The sequence below is a fragment of the Neocloeon triangulifer genome, unplaced genomic scaffold (assembly GCF_031216515.1).
Source record: "Neocloeon triangulifer isolate White Clay Creek 2 clone unplaced genomic scaffold, ASM3121651v1 ptg000009l, whole genome shotgun sequence".
In the NCBI taxonomy this organism is placed as follows: domain Eukaryota; kingdom Metazoa; phylum Arthropoda; class Insecta; order Ephemeroptera; family Baetidae; genus Neocloeon; species Neocloeon triangulifer.
In genome coordinates this window covers 4,963,776-4,985,644 of record NW_026775551.1, presented here as the reverse complement: position 1 = coordinate 4,985,644, position 21,869 = coordinate 4,963,776, and the positions used below count along the sequence as shown (strand labels likewise).

At 35.3% G+C, this 21,869-nt stretch overlaps 3 protein-coding genes across 24 annotated transcripts in view; 2 read left to right on the top strand and 1 right to left on the bottom strand.

The window, feature by feature from the left end:
- The window catches only part of LOC132195508 (glucose transporter type 1), a 111,070-nt gene extending 97,901 nt beyond the window's left edge, over positions 1-13,169 (top strand). For 5 of the 21 annotated variants that reach the window (XM_059617537.1, XM_059617536.1, XM_059617538.1 and 2 more), the window contains 9 exons: positions 172-342; positions 1,886-1,993; positions 2,359-2,546; positions 2,608-2,820; positions 4,412-4,636; positions 4,727-4,866; positions 5,645-5,674; positions 7,250-7,344; positions 10,218-12,092. In XM_059617537.1, the coding sequence (XP_059473520.1) occupies positions 172-342; positions 1,886-1,993; positions 2,359-2,546; positions 2,608-2,820; positions 4,412-4,636; positions 4,727-4,866; positions 5,645-5,674; positions 7,250-7,344; positions 10,218-10,345 (1,298 nt within the window). In that variant the 3' untranslated portion in view covers positions 10,346-12,092. Of the gene's footprint in view, positions 1-171; positions 343-1,885; positions 1,994-2,358; positions 2,547-2,607; positions 2,821-4,411; positions 4,637-4,726; positions 4,867-5,644; positions 5,675-6,634; positions 8,397-8,423; positions 9,810-10,217 lie in introns of those variants that run through there. The other 16 variants (XM_059617541.1, XM_059617539.1, XM_059617545.1 and 13 more) reach the window with 14 other exon arrangements.
- Positions 13,170-14,548: 1,379 nt separating this feature from the next.
- LOC132195509 (rhythmically expressed gene 2 protein-like) lies at positions 14,549-16,421 on the bottom strand. Its single transcript, XM_059617554.1, has 2 exons — positions 16,000-16,421; positions 14,549-15,148 (listed from the first exon to the last, which is right to left on the bottom strand). The coding sequence occupies exons 1-2, from the start codon at positions 16,282-16,284 to the stop codon at positions 14,702-14,704; spliced, it is 732 nt and encodes a 243-aa protein (XP_059473537.1). The 5' UTR covers positions 16,285-16,421; the 3' UTR covers positions 14,549-14,701.
- A 3,024-nt stretch (positions 16,422-19,445) lies between these two features.
- Positions 19,446-21,869, top strand: part of LOC132195337 (discoidin domain-containing receptor tyrosine kinase B) — an 88,140-nt gene continuing 85,716 nt past the window's right edge. For both annotated transcript variants that reach the window (XM_059617274.1, XM_059617273.1), the window contains exon 1: positions 19,446-19,742. The gene's annotated coding sequence lies outside the window, so the exon portion shown is untranslated. The remainder of the gene's footprint in view (positions 19,743-21,869) is intronic.

Below are 21,869 nucleotides of genomic sequence, written 5' to 3'. Positions count from 1 at the left end.
TTTGCATTTTCACGGAATTTTAACTCGCGCTTGTTCTTACAAGGCCATTTTTGTTGCTCGTCGACTGTTAAATGTTAAATCCAATTATGATGCTAATTCGCGCCGAATCTTAAAATTCTCAGTCTTTACACCCATAAAAGATGAATTAATTACTAATCTGTGTCGTTGCAGGTCTGAACACTTCGCTAGTGCCGATGTACATTTCCGAGATCGCGCCGCTGAATCTGCGGGGCGGGCTGGGCACGGTGAACCAGTTGGCGGTCACCGTGGGACTGCTCATCTCGCAAGTGCTCGGCGTCGAGCAAATTCTTGGCACCAACGACGGCTGGCCCGTCCTCCTTGGTCAGATTAATATTGCGCCCTAAATCAGTCCTTCCTAACCTCTGGCCACACACCCATGTGGCGCCTCTAATTAAGAGGCCACCCTGTCTGGCTTGAATTTTGCTCTTTTAATGATTTGCACTCACTAATTTATTAACTGCTGCGCCAACCTCGTTAGCGAAGAGACAAAAATCGTCCCAATGCAGACGTTCCTCGGTTTAACTATGTAATTGATCATTAGAATGGACTCAGCTAACATTTAATGGAAAGCTATCGTCGGAAAATGTAAAATATCAAATTTTCTTTGAAGGAATTAATATTTAGTTGCTTTTAAGCAATGTAAAAATAAACAGTTAAAAAAATTTTATAACATAAAATTTATTTATCAACAAATATTTTGTTAATTTTTAAATTTCTATGCAACTTTATTGTTTTATTTTATTTTTTTTAGTTTAATTCTTTATATTTAAATCCTTTTTGAATTATATTTATCTGAAAAAAAATGTGGTAAGTTTTAACTTTTTTAAATTTGCTGTCATTGTGAAGTTATGCATTGCATATCAAGAGAAATTGATCTACTAAACAGGTCTTTTCGAATGTTCTATAATTCCTACAATAAACAATACCAGAAAATTAATTCAAATTAAAAATGTTAAACATATTTATATAAAAAAAATTAAAAAAAAAAAACAGTTTTAAGATTTTAAAGTTCTTTCTAAGCTTTCAGCTTTTTTCAGTGAAACTCTTACTCTGCTCTTAACAAACTAGACTTTCGGTTATACTTGTGTCCGGTACATCAGACTAGAGACTAAAAATTAATACTAAATCAAAGGAAATTTCCAGTTTTTGTAATTATTTGATATCCAAATCACTCAATTTCAGCTGTGCATTTCTTTTTTTATAATTTTTTTGCAGTAAAACCAACAGACATATTTTAAAGGGGCTCTTGTCAGGGTGAAAAAAAAATGCGGCGCGCGCCTCTGTCTCATTTATCAAAGCGTTAAACTCAAACCGAGCGCAACTTGAGTGTTTTTCTGTGCGCCCGAGTTTTGGTGAAAATTAATTAAGAGCAGCTTTTCATGTGCAGGCGCGCAGCGGCAGTGGAAAGCAAGAGAAGCGAAATATTAACAAATATATATATATATACGTATTCATTTGTACTGTAGACGAGAGCGAAGGGGTTGTTGGTTGTTTTTGTCTCGTCTTATCGCGGCAGAAAATCAGTTGTTGTGCACTCGTCTCTAATTATTCGCAAGGTGGGCGCTTTTGTTAGCCGAATTTATTTCGCAGCAAGGATTTTAAGCTTCTTATCAACGGAGAGACAGTATTTTCTTATTCACGCACCCTCCCAGATTCGATTTTCTTCCCTTCCCTTTAAATTAATTGCGGTTGAGGAGAAACATTTAGTTTTGGGTTTTACAGGGGAAATATTTACACAATGCTTTGGTGATTGCAAAATTATTTAAGAGCAAAAATATCATCAAACTTTCTTACCAAAAAATTCCAAACCCTGAAAAAAATTATAAAATAATATTTTGTACTAAAATGTAATGTTAATTTACAGGTTTGGCCATTTTCCCCGCAATCCTGCAGCTTATCCTACTGCCCGTGTGTCCAGAGTCACCGAGGTACCTTCTTATTACAAAGCAATGGGAAGAGGAGGCTAGAAGAGGTAAGTTGATTGATATATTTTTTCATAGAAAATTCAATTGTATTAGATTCAATAAAACAAAATCTTTTGATATTCAGATCACAATTGACCCAGAATATATTCTTTGTGAAAAAAGTGTCTTTGGATTTTTAATCACAAATAAATTGAGCTAAAATTTAAAATTTCTGAAATTATAATAAAATGAATAAAATACTCCAAGGTTTCTGTGAAGTAGATTTTTGTAAACAATAAATTTTAAACAAATTACCGCCCCTTTGATGAACAAAAAAATTAATATAAAATAATAAATAATCAATCACTGAAATTTTTTAATTTGTAATTGAGAAAAACGGTTTTAATCTTTAAAATTTAAAAATGATTTTCAGCCCTGCGACGGTTACGTGCCTCAAATCAAGTAGAAGAGGATATCGAAGAGATGAGAGCTGAGGAGCGCGCTCAACAGACTGAATCTGCCATCTCCATGTCCGAGTTGATTTGCTCCCCGACGCTGCGTTCGCCACTGGTCATCGGGGTGGTCATGCAGCTGTCGCAACAACTCTCAGGCATCAATGCTGTGAGAAAATATTCATAGCTTTCTCGCCGAAATAAAAACTGTCAACTTCTTTTGCCCGCAGGTGTTCTATTATTCAACTGGGCTGTTCATAAGTTCGGGTCTGTCGGACGAGAGTGCCAAGTTCGCCACGATAGGAATAGGCTGTATCATGGTGTGCATGACGCTGGTCTCCATCCCGCTGATGGACCGAACCGGCAGACGCACCCTCCACCTCTACGGGCTGGGCGGAATGTTCATCATGTCCATTTTCATCACCATCTCCTTCCTTATAAAGGTGCGTGCCCTCCATGCAGCAGGCCAGGTGGTGGTGAAAGGGCTCAAAAATTTAAGATTTCAACTAAAAATTTAAAAGGGGACTGTAAAAATGTTGTAATTATGAACATTTGAATAAGCTTTTTAGACCTCTGCATTGGTAAGTGACAAAAGGGTTTCCTAGCTTGCTATGGGTCGCAAGTTGTTTATTTTGACAGGTTGTGATCTTTTCAGATTAGAAACCATAAAACTGTATTTTATTTGATTTTTGAGAGAATTTAATTGCCTCCTCAAGTAATCCGTTGTTATTGCTTGATGGAAAAATACAGCCGTGATCACAACCTGTCAGCTTTCCTTAAAAAAAGATGCTATGTATAATAACTCCTGCATTTCAGGGCATGGTGTCCATTGCATAAAGCCCCTGTTGCCGAGTGACCACTCCAACAGAGGCGGACACTCTCCTGCATGCCATTATTATCTTTTGATTTGCCTCTCACCTGCAACAAACAAACACGAGAAAATCACATTACTCGCCCGGCCATCCAAATATATATAATGACACCCTAAATTATTCACAAGTACAAACACACACACTGTAAATCTCGGTGAGAGAGAGAATAATAAACACACAAACCATGGACGCTGGCGCATACTAACCAGCGCTTATCAGTATGAACACTTTTATAATGTTGTCCAGGTTGGCGTGAAAAGATACAATTGACGGCTATACCTGGACTGCGCACTCATAAGAATAAACACACTCTATACTAAAATAGACTTCACTGCCCCCAGATATTTGCTTGCAGGAAATTTTTCTTTAATAGAGGAAGAAAATAATTCCAAATTTTTGTATGAAACGTTTTTAAGCAAATTGATGGAAAAATATAAGCGTTAAAACTGATCAATCAAATAAAGGGAGGTGAAGTGTTGATATTTTGTTAAAAGCATAAAAATAGTTTCTTTACATAAATTGTAAAATTTACATAAATATTTTTATTTCACAATCAAATATTTGATAAAGTAATTAATTTTTGCATTATTAGTACTTTAAACACAATTGCAAAATACAATTAAATATTATTTTATAATTAAAGATAAAAATATATTTTTAAACAGTTTGTACTACTTATACTAATGTTTATTAACTATTAATTGTTTTTTTTTGTAAATTTAAATTACAATTATTTAAATTTTGGATGGTAACAATTTAATTAATTAAAAACAATATTCATGTTGCAAGCATCATAAAAATAATCACATGGACATACACAAGCACACATTTGGCATGGCTTGCCACCTCACCCTCAGCCATTTTGCCCCCTTTTGAGTTGTCCCTGAGTGTTATCACTAACAACTTTCCTAATATGACGTGGAGGAGAGATTCAATTATTATCATACAACTCAATTTGGCTACACACTTGTCTTACATCACAAGCAATTAGCACTACTTGACTGATATATTATACAAAATATATCGTTTCCATTATCTATATCTGCATCCAGAGCTTAGAAAGAGAATATATAATTATAACATATACTTAATTTTCTCAAGAATAATTATCTGCTTCTCCGGCATTACTTAGGAAAGGAATGACACTACCCTCTGCTGATAGGAATTCTTTGGTTATGTACAGGAAATGATCGACTGGATGTCGTACCTCTCGGTGGTCTCCATCCTCGGCTTCGTTGTCTTCTTCGCCGTGGGTCCTGGTTCCATTCCCTGGATGATCACGGCCGAGCTTTTCTCCCAGGGTCCAAGACCTGCAGCAATGTCAATAGCCGTGCTCGTCAACTGGATGGCTAATTTCCTCGTTGGAATTCTCTTCCCCACCATGAAGGTCCAAATCACTTATTTTTATCATCCCCAATTTATTAATATTTTTTATTCAAATTTATTTTTAAATCTAACTTTTATTTTTATTTTGTAGACGGCACTCGAAAACTACACCTTTTTGCCATTCAGCGTGTTTCTTGCCATATTCTGGACCTTCACATATAAAAAGGTGCCTGAAACGAAGAACAAAACGTTCGAGGAGATCTTGGCTCTGTTCAGACAAGGCAATGGGAGGTAAGTCCGCTGACCGGATCGATCTCTCGCTACTTCGCCGCGCGTACCGAATTTGTTTCTGAAATTTTTGGAGCCTGCCAAGCTCAAGCTGGATTGAGAAAGAAAAGTGAATTTACAACATATTCTCTCTTGAGAAATATTGAACTAAGATTTTTACACCACCGTAGGGAAAGATAGTACTTTATGATTTTATTCAGCCCCCCTTTGACAAACCTTTATTTTGATATTTAATTTTCTCTTTGAGATTTTGCATGTTTATTACTATAAAATGAGACAGCTACGCTCCTAATTTATTCTTGCAGTTATAAACATATAATTCTGAATTTTGTGTTCCTCCCATGGAATGTTTGTTTGTGGTTAACCGTAACTGTTCTTTAATTAAAAATTCAGTGTGTAGTTTTTTTTTTTTAAATTTGACTCTTGAGCCGAATTAAGGCGCAGGAATTTGAAAACAAATTATTGGCATATCTACAAAATTATCCTGCTTTAATTTTAAATTTTGGCTCAACAGAAAGAAGAACATATTGTTGTGTTTTGAAAATAAAAATTTGATATCAATTTCTTGCGGCTCCAGTTATTGCGCGATCAACGACAGATTTGCAATATATCTGTGTTGATTAATTTTTGCATTTAATTTCCATAAATCAGTGTCGTTAAATGTAAACGTAGAGTCTCCACATTTAGATCTTTTGAATGTAAATACATTAAGAAAAAGAGACATTGTTACTGTTTGATTTTTAATTCAGTGCATTTCCATTCGTTTTTTCTTATCTAAAAGGGGCGGTCTTCGGGAAAGTAGATTGTACGGGTGAGTACAAACGTTGCAATATTGCTTGATATTGAAATATATTATAAGATTTTACACGAAGTTCTTTGGTTTAGCTTTAGAATTGAATGTTGCACGCTAGTTCTCTGTATATTTCAAGTGAATGTGCTAGATATTATTTCTGTTGTCGAATGCGCATGTTTTGAATAAAAAGTGCAAAATGCATTTTAGTTATTTAAAAAAAAAAAAATCTTTCCATCCTCTTATATTTCACTTAAAAAAAAATAAGAATTAAATTCTCACGTCCATTTCTTTTGTTAGTTTCATCTTTTCTCCACGTTTGGTTTGTCTCAGATTTAGTTTCACATCAGCATTAAAAATTCACGAGATCCAGTGGCCGCGCGCCGGTCACATTTTTCTGTACCACTGAAATCACGGCTCAGTCGTTTCTATTCTATACTCCATATTATATATAGTTTCAAAACCTTGACATTTTAGAACAAGTATCTCAGGACAATGACCAGTACGTTATTTTGCTTGGCAAGTTTCACGAGTGCAACAAAACCAAATAACCAGAAAAAAATTCTACATACAGCAAGAAATTATCAAAGTTGAAAGCTTGTGTGTTTAGCAATTTTACATATAATTGAGGGCCACCCGAACCCCTGAAGGGTCCTGTCTAGGACTTTTTCAGGGTTGACGGTCGGCCTGCTGTAATTCAACAACAGTTACATGCTAAATGCCACCTGTCTATCTCTCTCACACACACCCCCTTCTTCCAAAACCCACCCCTTTGTGTGTATTTATTTAGTTTAAAAAAAAAAATATAAATATTAATCCAAATCTCACCAATAATTTAACAAAGAAAAAAAATCCACGCGAGAAATACATAATTATATTTGTGGTCCTTTAACATATGCAAACTGCCACTATGACCAAAAGTGTGTTAGAAGGACTAGTTATCACTTTGAGTTCATATGGCCACTTGAACCTGGGTTGCAGGAGCACCGCCAGTAACGCAGTTAGCAAAGAAACTTTGGTGAGCGGAACCGAGGAGACCCCACTGTCCAATTCATTTGCAAAACCCACTCCTGCCAAGACCGAGTTCAACACCAATTAGTCTGCGCGTGTGTGTACGCAGCGCCCCCAGCAGCAGCTAGAAAACCAGCCACATGCATTTAACACTCTCGCGAGATGCTACTTTCCGTTTTAGAGGAGTTGATAAAACCACTCGCGCTTTTCGCTGAAACGCCTCTCAGACGAGAATATATTTTCGATTCTGTCAAAGGAACGCGCGTGCCAGCCAAAAGCAGAGACTTAGTTAAATATACGTATAATTAAAACGCTCACTAGTAGCTTCTCTCACATTTTACATGCTCAATAAAAAATAAAAAATGTACCCGTCTCTCCCAAAAAAGTAAATATATATTTCGTCTGGGCTCGTCCATTTCCGCGCACACACGCTAGCTTTTTATTCTCTCTGTAAAAATTTGAATCTCTCGTTAGCAACCTCAATGTCCCTTGTTTGCCCAAAGTTGGCGGTTCCGCGTGACAATGTTACTGTTCAATCTATTTTTACCTAGCTTACCCAAATTAGGTATGCTGAATCTTTTTCAGGAGCATGCTTAACTGTGTAAATGCGTTAGAGCAACGCATGGTGCAGGCCGAACCCGGGGCCTCTATTTTTGACGACAAGCCACTTCCTGATTCATGTAAGCATTGATGACACGAGTCGATTGTTTGCCAATATATTTATGCTAATTATTCAGTTTTGTGTGAATTTTAACGGAGCAATCCAGCTCGATTTCATCATCGAAATCTATTAAAAGAAAATACTATGATTTATATATATTTTTGTTAATATTTGAGCCATAAGGTGAGATCGAACTGGTGACCTTTCGAAACAATTCCGAGATTTCCGAACTTGTATCGTTAAACCCGTGACGCAAATAGCAAACCAATCTTGTCACACTGTGTAAACCTGTATTCGTGTGTTTCTTATGGCTAAAAGCAATTGACGCCTCAATTAGCCAGCATAAATTATTATTATTCTTGCTCAACTGTGTCCGTATATCTCTCTCTCTATTTTTTGGTTTTGCCTGTTGTGTATACCTCTACCTCTGTGTTACTCTCTCTTTCTTCTTGTGCCCTATTTCTCACGCAGTATATTCCATAAAATGAAAGGAATATGTAACAGACAAAAAAGCAAGTAAAGAAAATAATAATTCCCACCGGTTTCAAAACGAGAAAAATTAAGTGGTTCTTAAATGTAACATCAGCATGTTTGCGCCGTAAATTTGATTTCTTTGATTACATTTTCATCCTCTCTTCAAACTTGACAAACTTGCATGATAAAAAAAATCTTTTACGCCGTAGAATTAATTTACACTGTGCTTTACAACCGGAGTGATTTTCATACATCATTAACGCAACAAACGCGCTCAACTGGTCAATCAAAATCATTATCAAACCAAAACGAGATCATAATTTGTTATTTTTATATAAAAAAAAATTATATTCCTTTCTTTTAATTCAGCAACCCTTTAAACTTCATCCTTTCTTATTATTAGTTTTAAGATTTTGTTTTGTTCAAATGTGTGTTTATATTTTGATTGAAATTTTACTATGATTTGAGAAAAGTTCTAGTTTTATTCTAGCACCCTATCCTAACCCTGACTGCTACTGGTGCTCACAACCTAGGCCAGCTCTTCCAAATAATTTCTCTCTCACTTGCCAAATGCTCTCACGAACCGCCGTTTGATTACAAAACTGATAATGAATATTTTTGCAGGGCATATTTCCCAGTAAACGTGTAGCGTGCTTAATGCATTGCATTCTAAATAATACACTGATGGGATTGAAGGTAATCACACTCTTTTAAGTATAAATCGAGACATTTCCAAAATCAATTTGGAATTTGATTGATTGATGATTGATTTGTGTGTGTGGCACTCGTGTGAAAGCACAGTCATGCAGCTGATTAAGTGAAATTAATTACATTAAACCACCGCTGCTGCCATTGACCATCACCTGAACACGATTTGGTGGCGTTTGATACGTTCAGTTGGCTGCCAGTCCAACCCGCAATCGAGTTAATTACGTAGACGTGTCGCTGGATTATGGCCAGATTAGAACGCAGCTAGATATTTTCACTATTCTGTCTCTCGCAGCAACAGTTTTGAAGCAGCTTTTTGACCGAAATCCCAGTGAACTGGGAACGTTTTGATTTTTGACTCTATTGCTAGAAATTGAACAGGCTCAGCTGCCTTTGGAATACTTCTTCAAAAAGCTGTTGAGCCCTTTAAAAGTTCTTCACTAGACACTAATTAATAACACTTGCAGCTCACTCGGCTCAGATACACAATCCAGAACGATTACAGTCAATTTAATAGCAAAAATACACACACACCACAATCCCTATTGCAGTCATTCTGAAGGAAGTCAGTAACAAAAATTGTATATTTCCGCACTAAATACTCAAACACCATTCGAGCACTGGTACTTACATCCTGAAATTTGTTTCCTCTGTATTATTTAATTTTCATTAATTATTTTTACGTATTTTTTCATTGAAAAATTTATATTCACCGCCATTTAAAAATAACCAAAATTTAAAATCACAGAAAAAGACTCATTTCACATCTATCAGGCATTTTTCTCATTCTAATAATAAAAAAACAGCACTTTCAAGTAGAAGTAGAAATTAATTTTTTTAAATTAACATGAACGCGCCACAAGACAGCCGCGTTTACCTGCACGGATATTAGACTAAAAACGTGATAGATTTTATATATATAAATTGGAAGAATCGATTAAATGTTTTTGATTTTAAAAATAATGTTAAAACAAACTATTTCCGGAATGTAGAGCTTTGCCAGGAACATAGCGCTGTTTACAATTTTTCCAAAATCTGCAAAAACCACTCCCAACGTGGCACAGACAGATCACTCGGAACCTAGAATCATTTCCTGCCTAGCATTTGGGGCACACGCTGCTAAACCCTCGAGTTCTTTTTGTTAAGTAATTTTTAATTTAGTAAATTATGCAACCTGTTGGACTTTGGTGCAAAGCAAATTGCATATTTCACGTTTCTCTAGTGAAGAGTGTTGATTCAAGAATATAATTAATTAAAATAAGATATTTTTGCTTTGTAAAAAATAAATCATTACAAAATTTTACCATCTGTAAGCAGTCTTGAGCTGTTTTTAAAAATAATAATTATTTTAGTAAAAAGTTAAAAAAAATTAAATGAGAGTATAAGTTTTATTTTTATTTTAAAACTTCATAGTAAAAAATTTACAAAAACAATCAATTTAAGAGTAGAAGAATATTAAAAAAAATTAATATTTTGTTCATATCAATATAAAAATAAAAAGAACTTATTTACCTTCAATTTTCCTTTAAACTATTTTTTAAATCACCATTTTTATATTGTTTTAGCGATTAAAATTGCCCTCATAAAAAATATCAGTTAATTACTCGAGTTTAGAAGGCGTGTGCCCAGCCTGCATGCGGCTGAGTGTTGTGGTGTCCGGTCGGTGGGTCGACAAATCTTGTGACCACGTGTGTTCTGCTCGTTTTTCAGCTGTCTACGAGCCCTCTTCTCGAGAGCTCGGCCAAAATGCAGCACCCAGACCCCCAGTAGTCCCCCGAGCACCGTGCCCTTTGGGCGGGCAGGCTCCTCACCAATCCTTCCACATGCCGGGGGTCTGACATTCGGCGCGACCTCCACCACCTAACCGCTTTCCTCTACCCTTACCACCCCACCAGCAGCAGTTTCGACGCGCGTCGTGCAACTCGTGCTCGTCGTCCACCTCCAACTCGACCGCCAACTACGTCTCTGTCCTGCCCCTGCTTTTCCTTTCGCCCCCGAGCCTCGAGACTCAGCTGCGCCAGCTGATCGCCAGCAGGAGCAAGGCCTGCGCCAAGTACCTGAGGAACAGCGTCAGACGTCGTCCTGCTCCCCCATCCACCTTCCACCCTTCGCCCTTTCGCCAGTCTTCTTCTGCCACACTTGATTTCGCTCATCCCTCAACGTCGGCCGGCAGTCATATTTTGGCCATCGTCACAATTTGAACATTTGAAGCATAAAAAAAAAATCGAAAATTTTCGGGCCAATCTATGACTCCGGGTGAAAGATACATGGATATTTAAATTATTTTTACAAAAGAAAAAGATGAGATTAAATATTATATAAATCGCTAGCTAAATCAAAACTCTAAAATCCGCTCACTGAAGCCATCCATTTGCTTGTATGTAAACGAGGAAACGACGATTTGTAAAAGACACGTCTTCAAGGACAATCTAAAATGTAAAAACCTAAAAAAAAAATTACACACATACACAACTAGAGCGTTCCTTCTGATATGATTTTTCATAATCTCCTCCCTCGCCATTCATTGTGCGTTTGATTTATTTTGTACTCTAGACAAACAAAAATGAAAAAATGATTCAAAACACTCGCACAAAAACTCAATACGTACCTATTATCATTTGTTTTTTTAACTGTCGTTGTTTTTGACACACTCTGCTCTACATCTCCTTGTCCTCTTTTTGTTTACGAATTCTGTCATTCTTACTCGGCATGTTTCGTGTTGAATTACATGCAAGAGAAAGAGAGAGATTATAACATTCTCGCATTATATATATGTGAGTGGGTTTTTTCGTTCACACAAGAGACAGATTCTTCACACACGTATGAAAAAAAATTAGTAGGAAATTGATTGGAGCGAGAGCGTAAATTAGTCATCTTTTAGTCTAATTTACTGAGATGTATAAATATAATATTATTCTAATGAAATCTCACTGCCAAATATTTGAATACACGCCTCGTCGCGTCCGGCAAAATTGGCGCTCTGCCGCCAGAGGATGGATGCGTCGTCGCGGAAAAATGGTCATACACAAGTCGCAGCGACGACAGCTGCGGCAAGCTCAATTTTTAAATTTAGAAGAAAAAAAAACACTACTGATCAAGGCTTGAAATCAATTACCAAAAGAGTAAACACACACAAAAAAAACGCGATATGTTGCAAAAATAAGTGAAGTGAAAAACATACGCTGAATCGTTATAGTATGTCTAGTTATGACAAACATGAGAATCAAAAATCCATTTCGAAAAGAAATTAATGAAGAAGCGGAAATTATAAAAGAACCATATATAAATCTCTCTCTCTTTGAAAACGTTATTGTAGTTGTTATGAGAAAAGAAAAATAAGAAAAGTTCAAAAAAAAATTTAAAAATACACACACATGCTGTATATATTGTTTGCAAAAGATGAGAAGTTGTACTGGTATGTTTGTTTATTTGGCTTCGCAGTAGAACTCAGGGCATCAAAGCCGAAGACGTGACCAGCCTGCCCGGTGAGGAGCCGCAGGTGGCGCCCGTTTACTGTGTCAGGGCCCGATGGCGCTTTCCACGCATTCCCGGCGGAGGGCCGTGCGGATGAAACACCGACCGATGTCGTCAACATGGACCAAAGTGACTAGTTTATTTCTCGGCGTGCACCACGTTGCAGGAATTTATGGGAAAAATTAATAATAATAATCATGCAATGTATGATAGGATGAAAAAGTGACTTGCTGCCGCGTCTCCTCGATGATAATAAAATTATAAGAACTCAAGGACTGTGCGACCAATCCGCAGACGTATGAATTAAATTAATAGTAAACACGAAAACAAAAAACTCGCTTAGTGACAGTGACCAGTGACTAAACAAGAAAGTTTGCTCATAAACTTGCCGGATGGTTTCTTACTACGATTAGTAGCTTTCCCGAGTGAACTTATAATTATTACGGTATTATTATTATAAGCGGAAAATGTGCATCTAAAAGGGAAAATCTAAAATTAACCTCACGCAAAAGAATGAAAAATGAACACACAGCAAGGAAAACAAATTGCCTTCTTAAAAAACGCGCGTCTACACTTAACTAAAAGAAAAATGGACACTTTAAAAAGAGAAAAATACGACGAGAGAAGAGTTTATTTAAAAAAAAAAAAAAAAAATCGTTAGTTACACAAATTAGCTTGTAATCACCGCTGATTTACCCTGTGAGGAAAAAGGTCAAAAGATGAGAGATACTAAAAATGCTCATACAGAAATTTCCACTGCATAAATCGAAAAAACTTTTAAACTGAGTATTATTATTCTTACTGTAATGACAATTGTAAATAGAAATGCAAAAGAGGGAAATCGACGTCTTGGCCGAAAGTTGCAAAACGTGTCAATCCGGAAAAATACTCAACAAAAATAAATTAAATTTAAAACTGGCATATTTTGTATACTTGAAGAAAGGCGGCGATCGACACAACCAATCGTTGCATTGAAACAACGTTTATATCAATCCAAGGAGAATTATTACGCATACTTATTAATTATTTAAGATTCTAACTAACGAAGATTTGCATTCGGTGAAAATTTTTAATAGATTTGGGGGTTCACACTCGACTTACACAAACACACACACGTATACACGCATTCACAGAGAAATTATATTGAACAGCCGGGGAGTTGTTATTAATTGAGAAAATTAAACTCAACACGCAGAAAGTAGAGCAAATGCTAGAGACGATACCAAAATAGTCAACACACAGACAACAACAACAAAAAAAAAACGGCAAAACTGAGGAAATTTCAGATTTCTGGGACTGTTACACGTCTCCATATCCGTGACCATGCACCGCCGTCACACCGTTTCACGTGAGAGAAATTTCGTTTCGCGAGATACAAACTTATAAAATAAAAATACTTCACAAACGCAAACACTTGTAGATTTGAATTCCTGCGATCTCTCAATCAAAAATCAAAATTCGGTTCGTATAACTTTTGTTTTATTCTCCTTTCTGCTATAAAAGTTCCAAAGATTGATACGACGCAGAATATAATTTATAATTTATTGTTTGTAATTTTATAATTAATTTTCCAAATTTTATCCTAAGTGCAAACGTGAAATGGACGAATAGTTGAGAACAAAAGCACACACGGAATATGCAATGGGACAAAAATATAATTCTAAATGTAAATATACAGATATATATGCGAACTGCTGCCTGTTTTTGAGGTAAAATGGTGATGATTATGAATGGTAGAGATTAAAAATGATATATATGATGATGAAGATGACGAAGAAAAGATCATAAAATTATGTGTTTTGATTGTTGTTGTTCTTTTTTATTTATAGATGATGTATGTATGCCACTCTAAGGATATAAAAATAATAATTATTCTACCTAGTTCTTGTATAGAACAACTTTTAGAAGTCAAAAATTTTAGACGAAAGGAGCAGATTATTAAATCTAACACTTAAGAACGAAAAAAAAGAGACATAACAAACAAAAAATTTTGGGAGTACGGACTACGTTCCTCTCTAGTTGAAAAACGCAAGAAAAATCCAAAAAATGATCACCTGGGCTTCTTGTAAAATATTCTTACATTTGACGAGTTTCCTTCAAAGAAAAATAAAATTAACATCCAGCAATTAACTCTGAACGAAAAAAAGAAAGAGCCATTTACTAGCTATCGTTTTTATGAGTAATTCTCTCAATTATGGTTTAGACAGGGCCCGCGAGAGACGCAAAAAGGAAGTAAACGAGAGAGACGGAAAAATTTAACCGTGCGAAATTTTGAAAAAATACTACGATTATAAAAACGATCTGAAAATTGTTCACATTTAGGTAAAAAAAAAACATCAGCTGCTAAAAATGTGACGGGTTCTGTCAATTTTATTAGCTGTTATACGCGAAAAGTGTTAATCGAAAACCAATAAACTGCTCTGTTGGTATGTTAAGAGTTGAATGGAAAATCTGTAAGTTCCATGAATGCAATAAAATTCTATCTCTATAAAAAATCAATTTCTCCTTTGTTTATTTCATACTCAAATATCCAGCGAAGGAACTAAAATGAAAACCAAATATTTCCTTGTGAAATAAAGCTGCATAATTTTATTCCTTAAAATTAATTTGCTAACTTTTATAAATTCTATAAAGGGTCAACAACATTATCTACAATATGATACAATTTTCTTTCTTCATTAACATTTTACTGAAATTTTCAGGTATATTTTACGAACTATCTATTTATTTGATTCAATCAAATGCTCTTTGAGGTCAATCAGTGACCCTTTTCTCTCATCACCGCCCTGCTTCTTATTCTTATCCCCATTTTCGACTAGCCAGGTCTGCCAGCCTGCACTTTTGGCGCCCTCGACATCCAGGTCGGCGTTGTCGCCCACGTGCAACGCCTCCTGCGGCTGCAGACCTTCGATTTTGGCCAACTCGAGCGCCTTTTGGAAAATTTTCGGGTCTGGTTTGGCGCAGCCGGCCTCGTACGAGGTGAGTACGAAGCGAAAGTACTTTGACAACTGGCACGCTTCCAGAATGTTGTGCAGGCGGGGGTCAAAGTTGGACACCACGCCCAAGGTCACAGGGCTCTTTTGCAATTCCTCCAACAGAGACACGGCGCCGTCCCGTGGCGCCCAGCACGACGAGTCGGTGAATTTGGTGATTAGCGTGTCGGCCAACTGAAAAACAACGCAATTATAAATTTCCTTTGAAGTAAAGTTGTACATACAATGTACTATACTCCTTTGTTTCTTCTCCCAATTAAATTTATTTTTATTCTTGGTTTATAACTTATTTTACTATGTAATTATTATTCAAATAAATTTATTACATCATAATAATTTAATCATTATTAAAAAAGCTTTACAATTTACAGAAAAAAAGTAATATTTTCTGGTTGAATCCATTTGAACCGTTAAAGATTTTGGAAAAGTTAGAAGTTGCAGAGCAATACATATTTGAACTAATTACAAAAAACATAATCTTAATCAATGAACTATAAAATATCATTAAAGATTAATTAATTAACACACAGTACAATGTATTAAAAAATAATTTAAATTAATCAATAAAAAGGAAAGTATTAAAAAAAATTAGTAAACAATCTATAATTAAATGAACATAAGAAAATGAAAACATTAATTTAAATTATCAAGCTTGCAAAAATTATGCAATTAAAATTATCTAAAATTAATTATATTAATTGTTAAAAAGATTACTTTTAATCTTTTTAACCATAAATAAATATAAATGTACATATGAATTTAAATTCTTATTGTTTTTTATTTATTAATATAAATAATTTTTATTTTAAAATTTTGCTTTTTAATAATTATATTTTATTTTAATCATAATTAGCATTTGGAAAAATTAGTTCTAAAATATTGTTATTAAATACAAATTAAAAATAATTAAATAAGCCGAAATCAATTCATTAAAAAAGTCAAATACATAATCAAACTAGGTATTTTAATATTATAATTAATAAATGCAAAAAAGATATGAATACAAAATTTTTACTGCCCCTTACCTTGAATAGAGTTTGGTGATCCGTCTCAATTTTGGCGTCGACAAACGTCCTGATGACCGTTTCCTGCCACCACGGCTGCCACCCCTCATGTTTGAGCCCGAAATTGGGCTTGACCTTGTTCATGTGCGTCCATTGCCTCTTGAAGGCGGTTTGCAAATCCTCTGGATCGGCCTTCAGACCCAGCTGGGCCGCGACCTGTGCGTAAAAGGCTCCCGGGGGCTGCTTGAACTTGAGCAGGGTGCCCGTCACGTCAAAGGTCACCAGCCGACGCAGCCCTCGTGACATCCTGCCACCTGAGTCTTCGCCTCACACCATCCTGGCCGAAAACACTTAATTTTTGTACGTCTTTTGCGTGTTTATTATACGACTCGAGGCCCGGATTTAGAATATACGATTTTGTGCAACTTGAAGGAGACAATCGATGAGGGTTTTTTAATTTTATTAGCGACGACGCGGTCGCGACCGCGGCGATTCGGCGCGCTGAGTGCATTTCGCGGCACTTCGCCTCTCCACGCGCATCGCTTAAGGTGGAAAGTGCAAACTTCGGTGCACCAGTGATTGAAAATTAAGGTGGCATCTCTTCGGGATATTATTGGTCTTGGTGCAGCACACACTGGTGGGGACCGCTGCAAACTGGGTCTCCGCTTAAGAATTTGCTTTAGCGAGCGATGCTGCCATCTGGTTCTGAACATTTCTACCAACGTAGAGTTTTTTTCTCTGACAATGAGTACACTTATGATGACTGATAACTTAAGCTAAAATGTTTAAAATTTATTAATTTTTTTAAATTATAGCAAAAAAAGAGAATTAATTATGATTGTTAGCTAAAAATAAGACCGGTTATTAAAAATCGCTATATAATTTAAAGTTAAGAGAAAAGTATATAAAAAAATGCAAAAATTTAATCACGAGGATTCAAAATTTTATGTAAATGACATTTTAAAGCATAAAATACACAAAATATGCTCTTCATAACAATAAATTATCATCCATCTTCATTATTTTGAAAAGCTGCAGAATTTGAAGCCAATCAATAATATTTGATGAATACGTCAAAATTAGAGAGAGATAATATGTTCATGGTGATTTGCATTTAAAATTCGACTTTTCCTCGATGGGTTTTTGTGAGTTTTTTTCTATTTTGTTTGAAGAAAAAAACAATATCCCATTCTACATGTTTCGGCTGCGGGCTGCAGCCATTATTCATGAGCTGTGAAACAATTTTGACAACAATTAGTACAAAAATAAGTCTTTTTTCAAAAACATATTAATTTTTTAATTAAATGTACAATTTTGTACTAATTTCTACTAAAAAAGAGAGATAATATGTTGTTTTCATAAAAATATATCACATTTTACTTTTTCACAGACTATGTAGCTTACGCAAATTAATTAAAATGCAGTGAAAAGGCTTCCGCAAACAAAAAGCAACCTCTTCACTGAAATGGAAGCAGAAACACCGTGAAAATATAACTAAAAATATAAAAAAACCGTGGTTGAAAAAAACTTGCCCTGAAATTAACAAAATTCCTTGCAAAGAATGCGTGGCCCCGCGGTCTCGTACAATTGCAGCGGCGTTTTGTTTAATTTAATTCCACTGTTGAGGGCTCTCGAGCGCAACCAAGAGGGCGAGAGCGAGGTGACGAATTTGTGCTCCGGCAGCGCAAAAACAGATGTTGGCCTCTCTTCCTTCCTTAATGGAGTTTATGTATATTACTCGTGGCACCGACGAGAGGGCCAAAGGAGGAAGAAGGAAATGCATAAGGGAGCAGGAAAGAATAAGAACGACGTGTACAGGACGCGGCGTTTCTCCACAAGTGCGCCCGCCGGCGCGAGGCGTACACATAATAAAACACGCGACGCAGCGAGCAGTTTTTGACGTGAAAAATTAATGGAACTCGACCGACGACGAGAGCCGCAAAAGTACACCATGCGACGACGAGCAGCACATTCGGCAAAGTGGAAAAGAAAGGCGCGCTCGGAAAATGCGTATACGAGATGGCAATATTGCCGCTGAGGCTGCACATTCCTCCGGCACTGAAACTGGATCCTGAAGCATAGGAGGATGACTCGGATGGAAATGAAAGAAAAAATATCCGACTGGTGTACGCTTCTAACTCTGAATGAGAATGACATGACAGGCCATTATTATATTAGTTCACTTATTTTATTTTTATGAAAATGTAAACAATATTGAAGTTTAATGGAAAATTAAAGTAATGTTTTTATTTTTAAATGCTCCTAGCTCAGTATAATTATTTTCATTTGGTGCATAGTTGTGGATTAATATTTGAATTAATATGTGAATTCATTTATTCAAATATACTTTATTAAAAAACAAATTTAGGATATTTGATGTTATCAATTTAGGTCAAAAAATAAGCCAATGAGGTGAAACATTTGTCAGCAAAGTCAGGTGTTTTAATCGGTTTATAGATGAATTTTGTTAAAAGATGATTTTTCTTTCAATAAGTGATTTTAGGTAAATAAATAATAAAAAAACATCACAAAAAAAGTTTATATACCAAAGGAAACCACTCTCGAAACGGGAAATAATAATTTATTACTAGACTAATCGCTTTTCAGGGAATTACGATCTCAGATGCGACATATATATTTTACACAAACCGGTGTAAAAAAAGTTTAGAATATTCATGATGACGTGATAGCAAAAATGTTAAATTCCCAAAATTATCATTCTTTTTATCTCGCGTTTCAGAACGTAATTCCAAGTAAAGGCGATTTGTCTATTTACGATTCTCAAAAAGAACTTATATTTTGAAGGAAAATAAACAGTAAATCATTTACTCAGGTTTTTTTTTAAAATTGCATGTGTGAAATACAGTGGAATGGGTATTTTTCATCAAATAGAAACGTCAATTCTAATTTTAAAAACTTTTGGCTATTCGGGATTTTTTTTAATTCACCTATTGGAAGAAAATTCGTCTTTCAACCAAATTTACCCATAAACCGCTTAAAACACCTGACTTTGCTGACAAGTTTTTCACATCATTGGCTTATTTTTTGACCTAAAATGATAAAATCAAATATCCTACATGTCATGTTAATTCAAATTTTAAACCAAAACTATGCACCAAATTAAAACAATTGTACTGGCTTTTTAACAGACATGCATATTTGAATTACATCAAATGAAATAAAATTATATTATAATCTATTTTTTCCATCCCTAATTGTAAATTGTAGGTAAAGAAGTAAAAATATATAAAAAATAATAATCATATGATAAAAATTCTCTAATTTTGCATTTAAATTTTGCAATTCGTTTCCTGTGAGTAAAAAAAATAGTTGTTTTTTGTGAGATTGAGCCGCGCGCCGCGCCTCGGTGTTTACGTAGAGGGCTCTGGGGCGGCGGAGGTGGCGGTCGTCGTGAGTGCGGCGTGGTGCTCTCGGTGCCTCGCTCCGATCCGCCAGTGCATCACGCAGAGTCGTGGACTCGACACACGCCCGCCGACCCCAAGGCTTAGCACGTTCTTCTTGCTGCCGGCCTCGCTCCTCTCGGCAAAGCCCGGCCGAATGTATTAGAAACACTGTCCGCCGGGATCCACATCTCTGTCAGCAAGAATTTATAAGTGTGTGTGTGTGTCAGTGCCGAGGGCCGAAAAGGGCCTGGGACTAATATTCGTTTTGACAAGAGCCGCAAAATAAGGTACTTTTTGTTGGTGCGCGGCTGAAATTGGTCTTTGGGCAGCGGAATAAGGAAGATAAAACTACGAGCCAAGGTAAGGACAAGTTTCATAATCGACAAATATTATTTATTTTGACTTTTTATTTTGCATTTTAACTGAATAATTAGTCAATTTATTAATGGTACTGTTATCTGGAAAATTTATTATGCTCAATCGCTTTGAAAAGTGACCAGATGTTATGTTTGTTATATATTTACTTAAAATTGGAAATAATAACAAGTTTAATTTTTATATTTATTTTTATTCATTTAATTACTTATTTTTGGTATATTTGTTCAGGATTAGAAATGATAAAGTTTAATTTATTTTGATTTATTTATTTATTTTTATAATTATTTATGTTTGTTATAATTGTTGAAAATTGGAAATGATACAGTTTTATGCTCCTTTTAAAACATTTCTTCCATTTTATTTTTATAAAGGAAAAGATACGGCTAGTTTTAATTTATGCAAATAAATCCATAAATTATTAAATAATGTGTTTTTTTTAATGTTTTATTAGAATTTGAACTCGATGAGTTTATTGAAGACACTAAAGTAGCGTTTTACTTTGAAGAGCTCTTTTAGAAACAAATGTTGAAACTTATCTCATGAATCATTTCGTATTACTCGAAGACTTCCTCTCAAGCGCAATTACGTAGGACGTCCCGAGTTTTTTATTACACTCGTCTCGTTTTAAAATAAAGGATTACGGTGGCTGCAGACTTGAAAGCACTACAAAACCGGATAGTGAGTTATGCGAATTTAAAGATGCACCACGCACGGCAATAAAATATATATACGTACTTTTATATTTTCCGTACGCCGCGCAAAACGAGAATATAATAAATTCTCTCTCAGCAGAAAGAAAATAAAGGTTTCCCAATTTGCAGCAGGTAGGAGAGTAAATGTATGCAAAATCGGCGGCACAATAATTTATCTCGGTCCGCCTTGCTCTAAGGAAGGCATCTCGGATTTCAACGCGCAGAGCGAAAGAAACAAAGCCGCTCTCGGATGGGATGGGCGAAGCATAAATTCATAAAAACAGAGACAGAGCGCGTCAATAAATAAATCAGTCCCACGGAACTCAATTAACACGTTTCCTTCTCTGTACGGCGGGGTCAAAATCGAGTGCTGCTGGGAGGTCTGCTTATTTTCTCTTTTTAACTTAATAATGGGCCAATCAATCCCACGTATGGGAAACAATCTATGTATCGCATGCATGTAATGATGCATTGTTGAAGAGGCAGCTCGCTCGCCTCTCCTCGACAATATTCATCATTTTCGCTAATTTATCGCGGGGCATGATCGGCAAACACGACGAGAGAGCACTCTGAGGATATCAAACGGCTCTCGATTTATTTATGCGAGTCTCGCTTGTTTGCGCAGCTTCGGCTCAATGAGAGCCGCTCTTGATTACATTAAGAACCGAAACCTTCGCGATCTCACAGTTATATTTCGTGAATAAAAGATTATCGCATCATTTTGATCCGCCTGCTCTTGAAAAACGAATGACGCTGAATCACTTGAGCGACATTAATTCCTCATCGGATTATTTTAATGGTGAAAAAATATATCAAAGAACAAGGGCCATATTTTTTAAATAATTTATTATTATTTATTGTCATTCTTTTAGTTTTTAAGCATTAAATAAATATATATAGCTATTTAATCTTCCAATTATTTGATTTTTGACAAGTTTTTTTTTAAAATTATATTTAAAAAAATTATAATTTTTTTGTTTTAGGAGTATATTGGCAATTATTGCAATATTTATTCTTTACAAAATCATTAAAAAACTTTTTACATAAACACTATTTTCGTAATTTTAAATAGTAAATTTTCTTGCTTCGCTTGAGACTTCAGTACTTTTTTTCTCAGTTTTAAGAAGACGCTTATTAACAAAATCATCATTTTTACTTACAATTATATTTTATTAAACCAAATTTTAAACAGACATAATATCTAGTTCATGTTAAAAAAGCTGTAATTATCAGATTGACAAAATTTACAATTTACCTTACAGATACCTAAACATATTTTCGATGTGTTAGATTTCTCTAGATCTTTTTACATATGAAATGAGACGGATTATTTAAAAAAAAAAAATTGATAATTATATAAATTGAAAATAAAATTTTCAGCTTATTATTATTTTATTTTAAAATTCTCTTTTCTTCT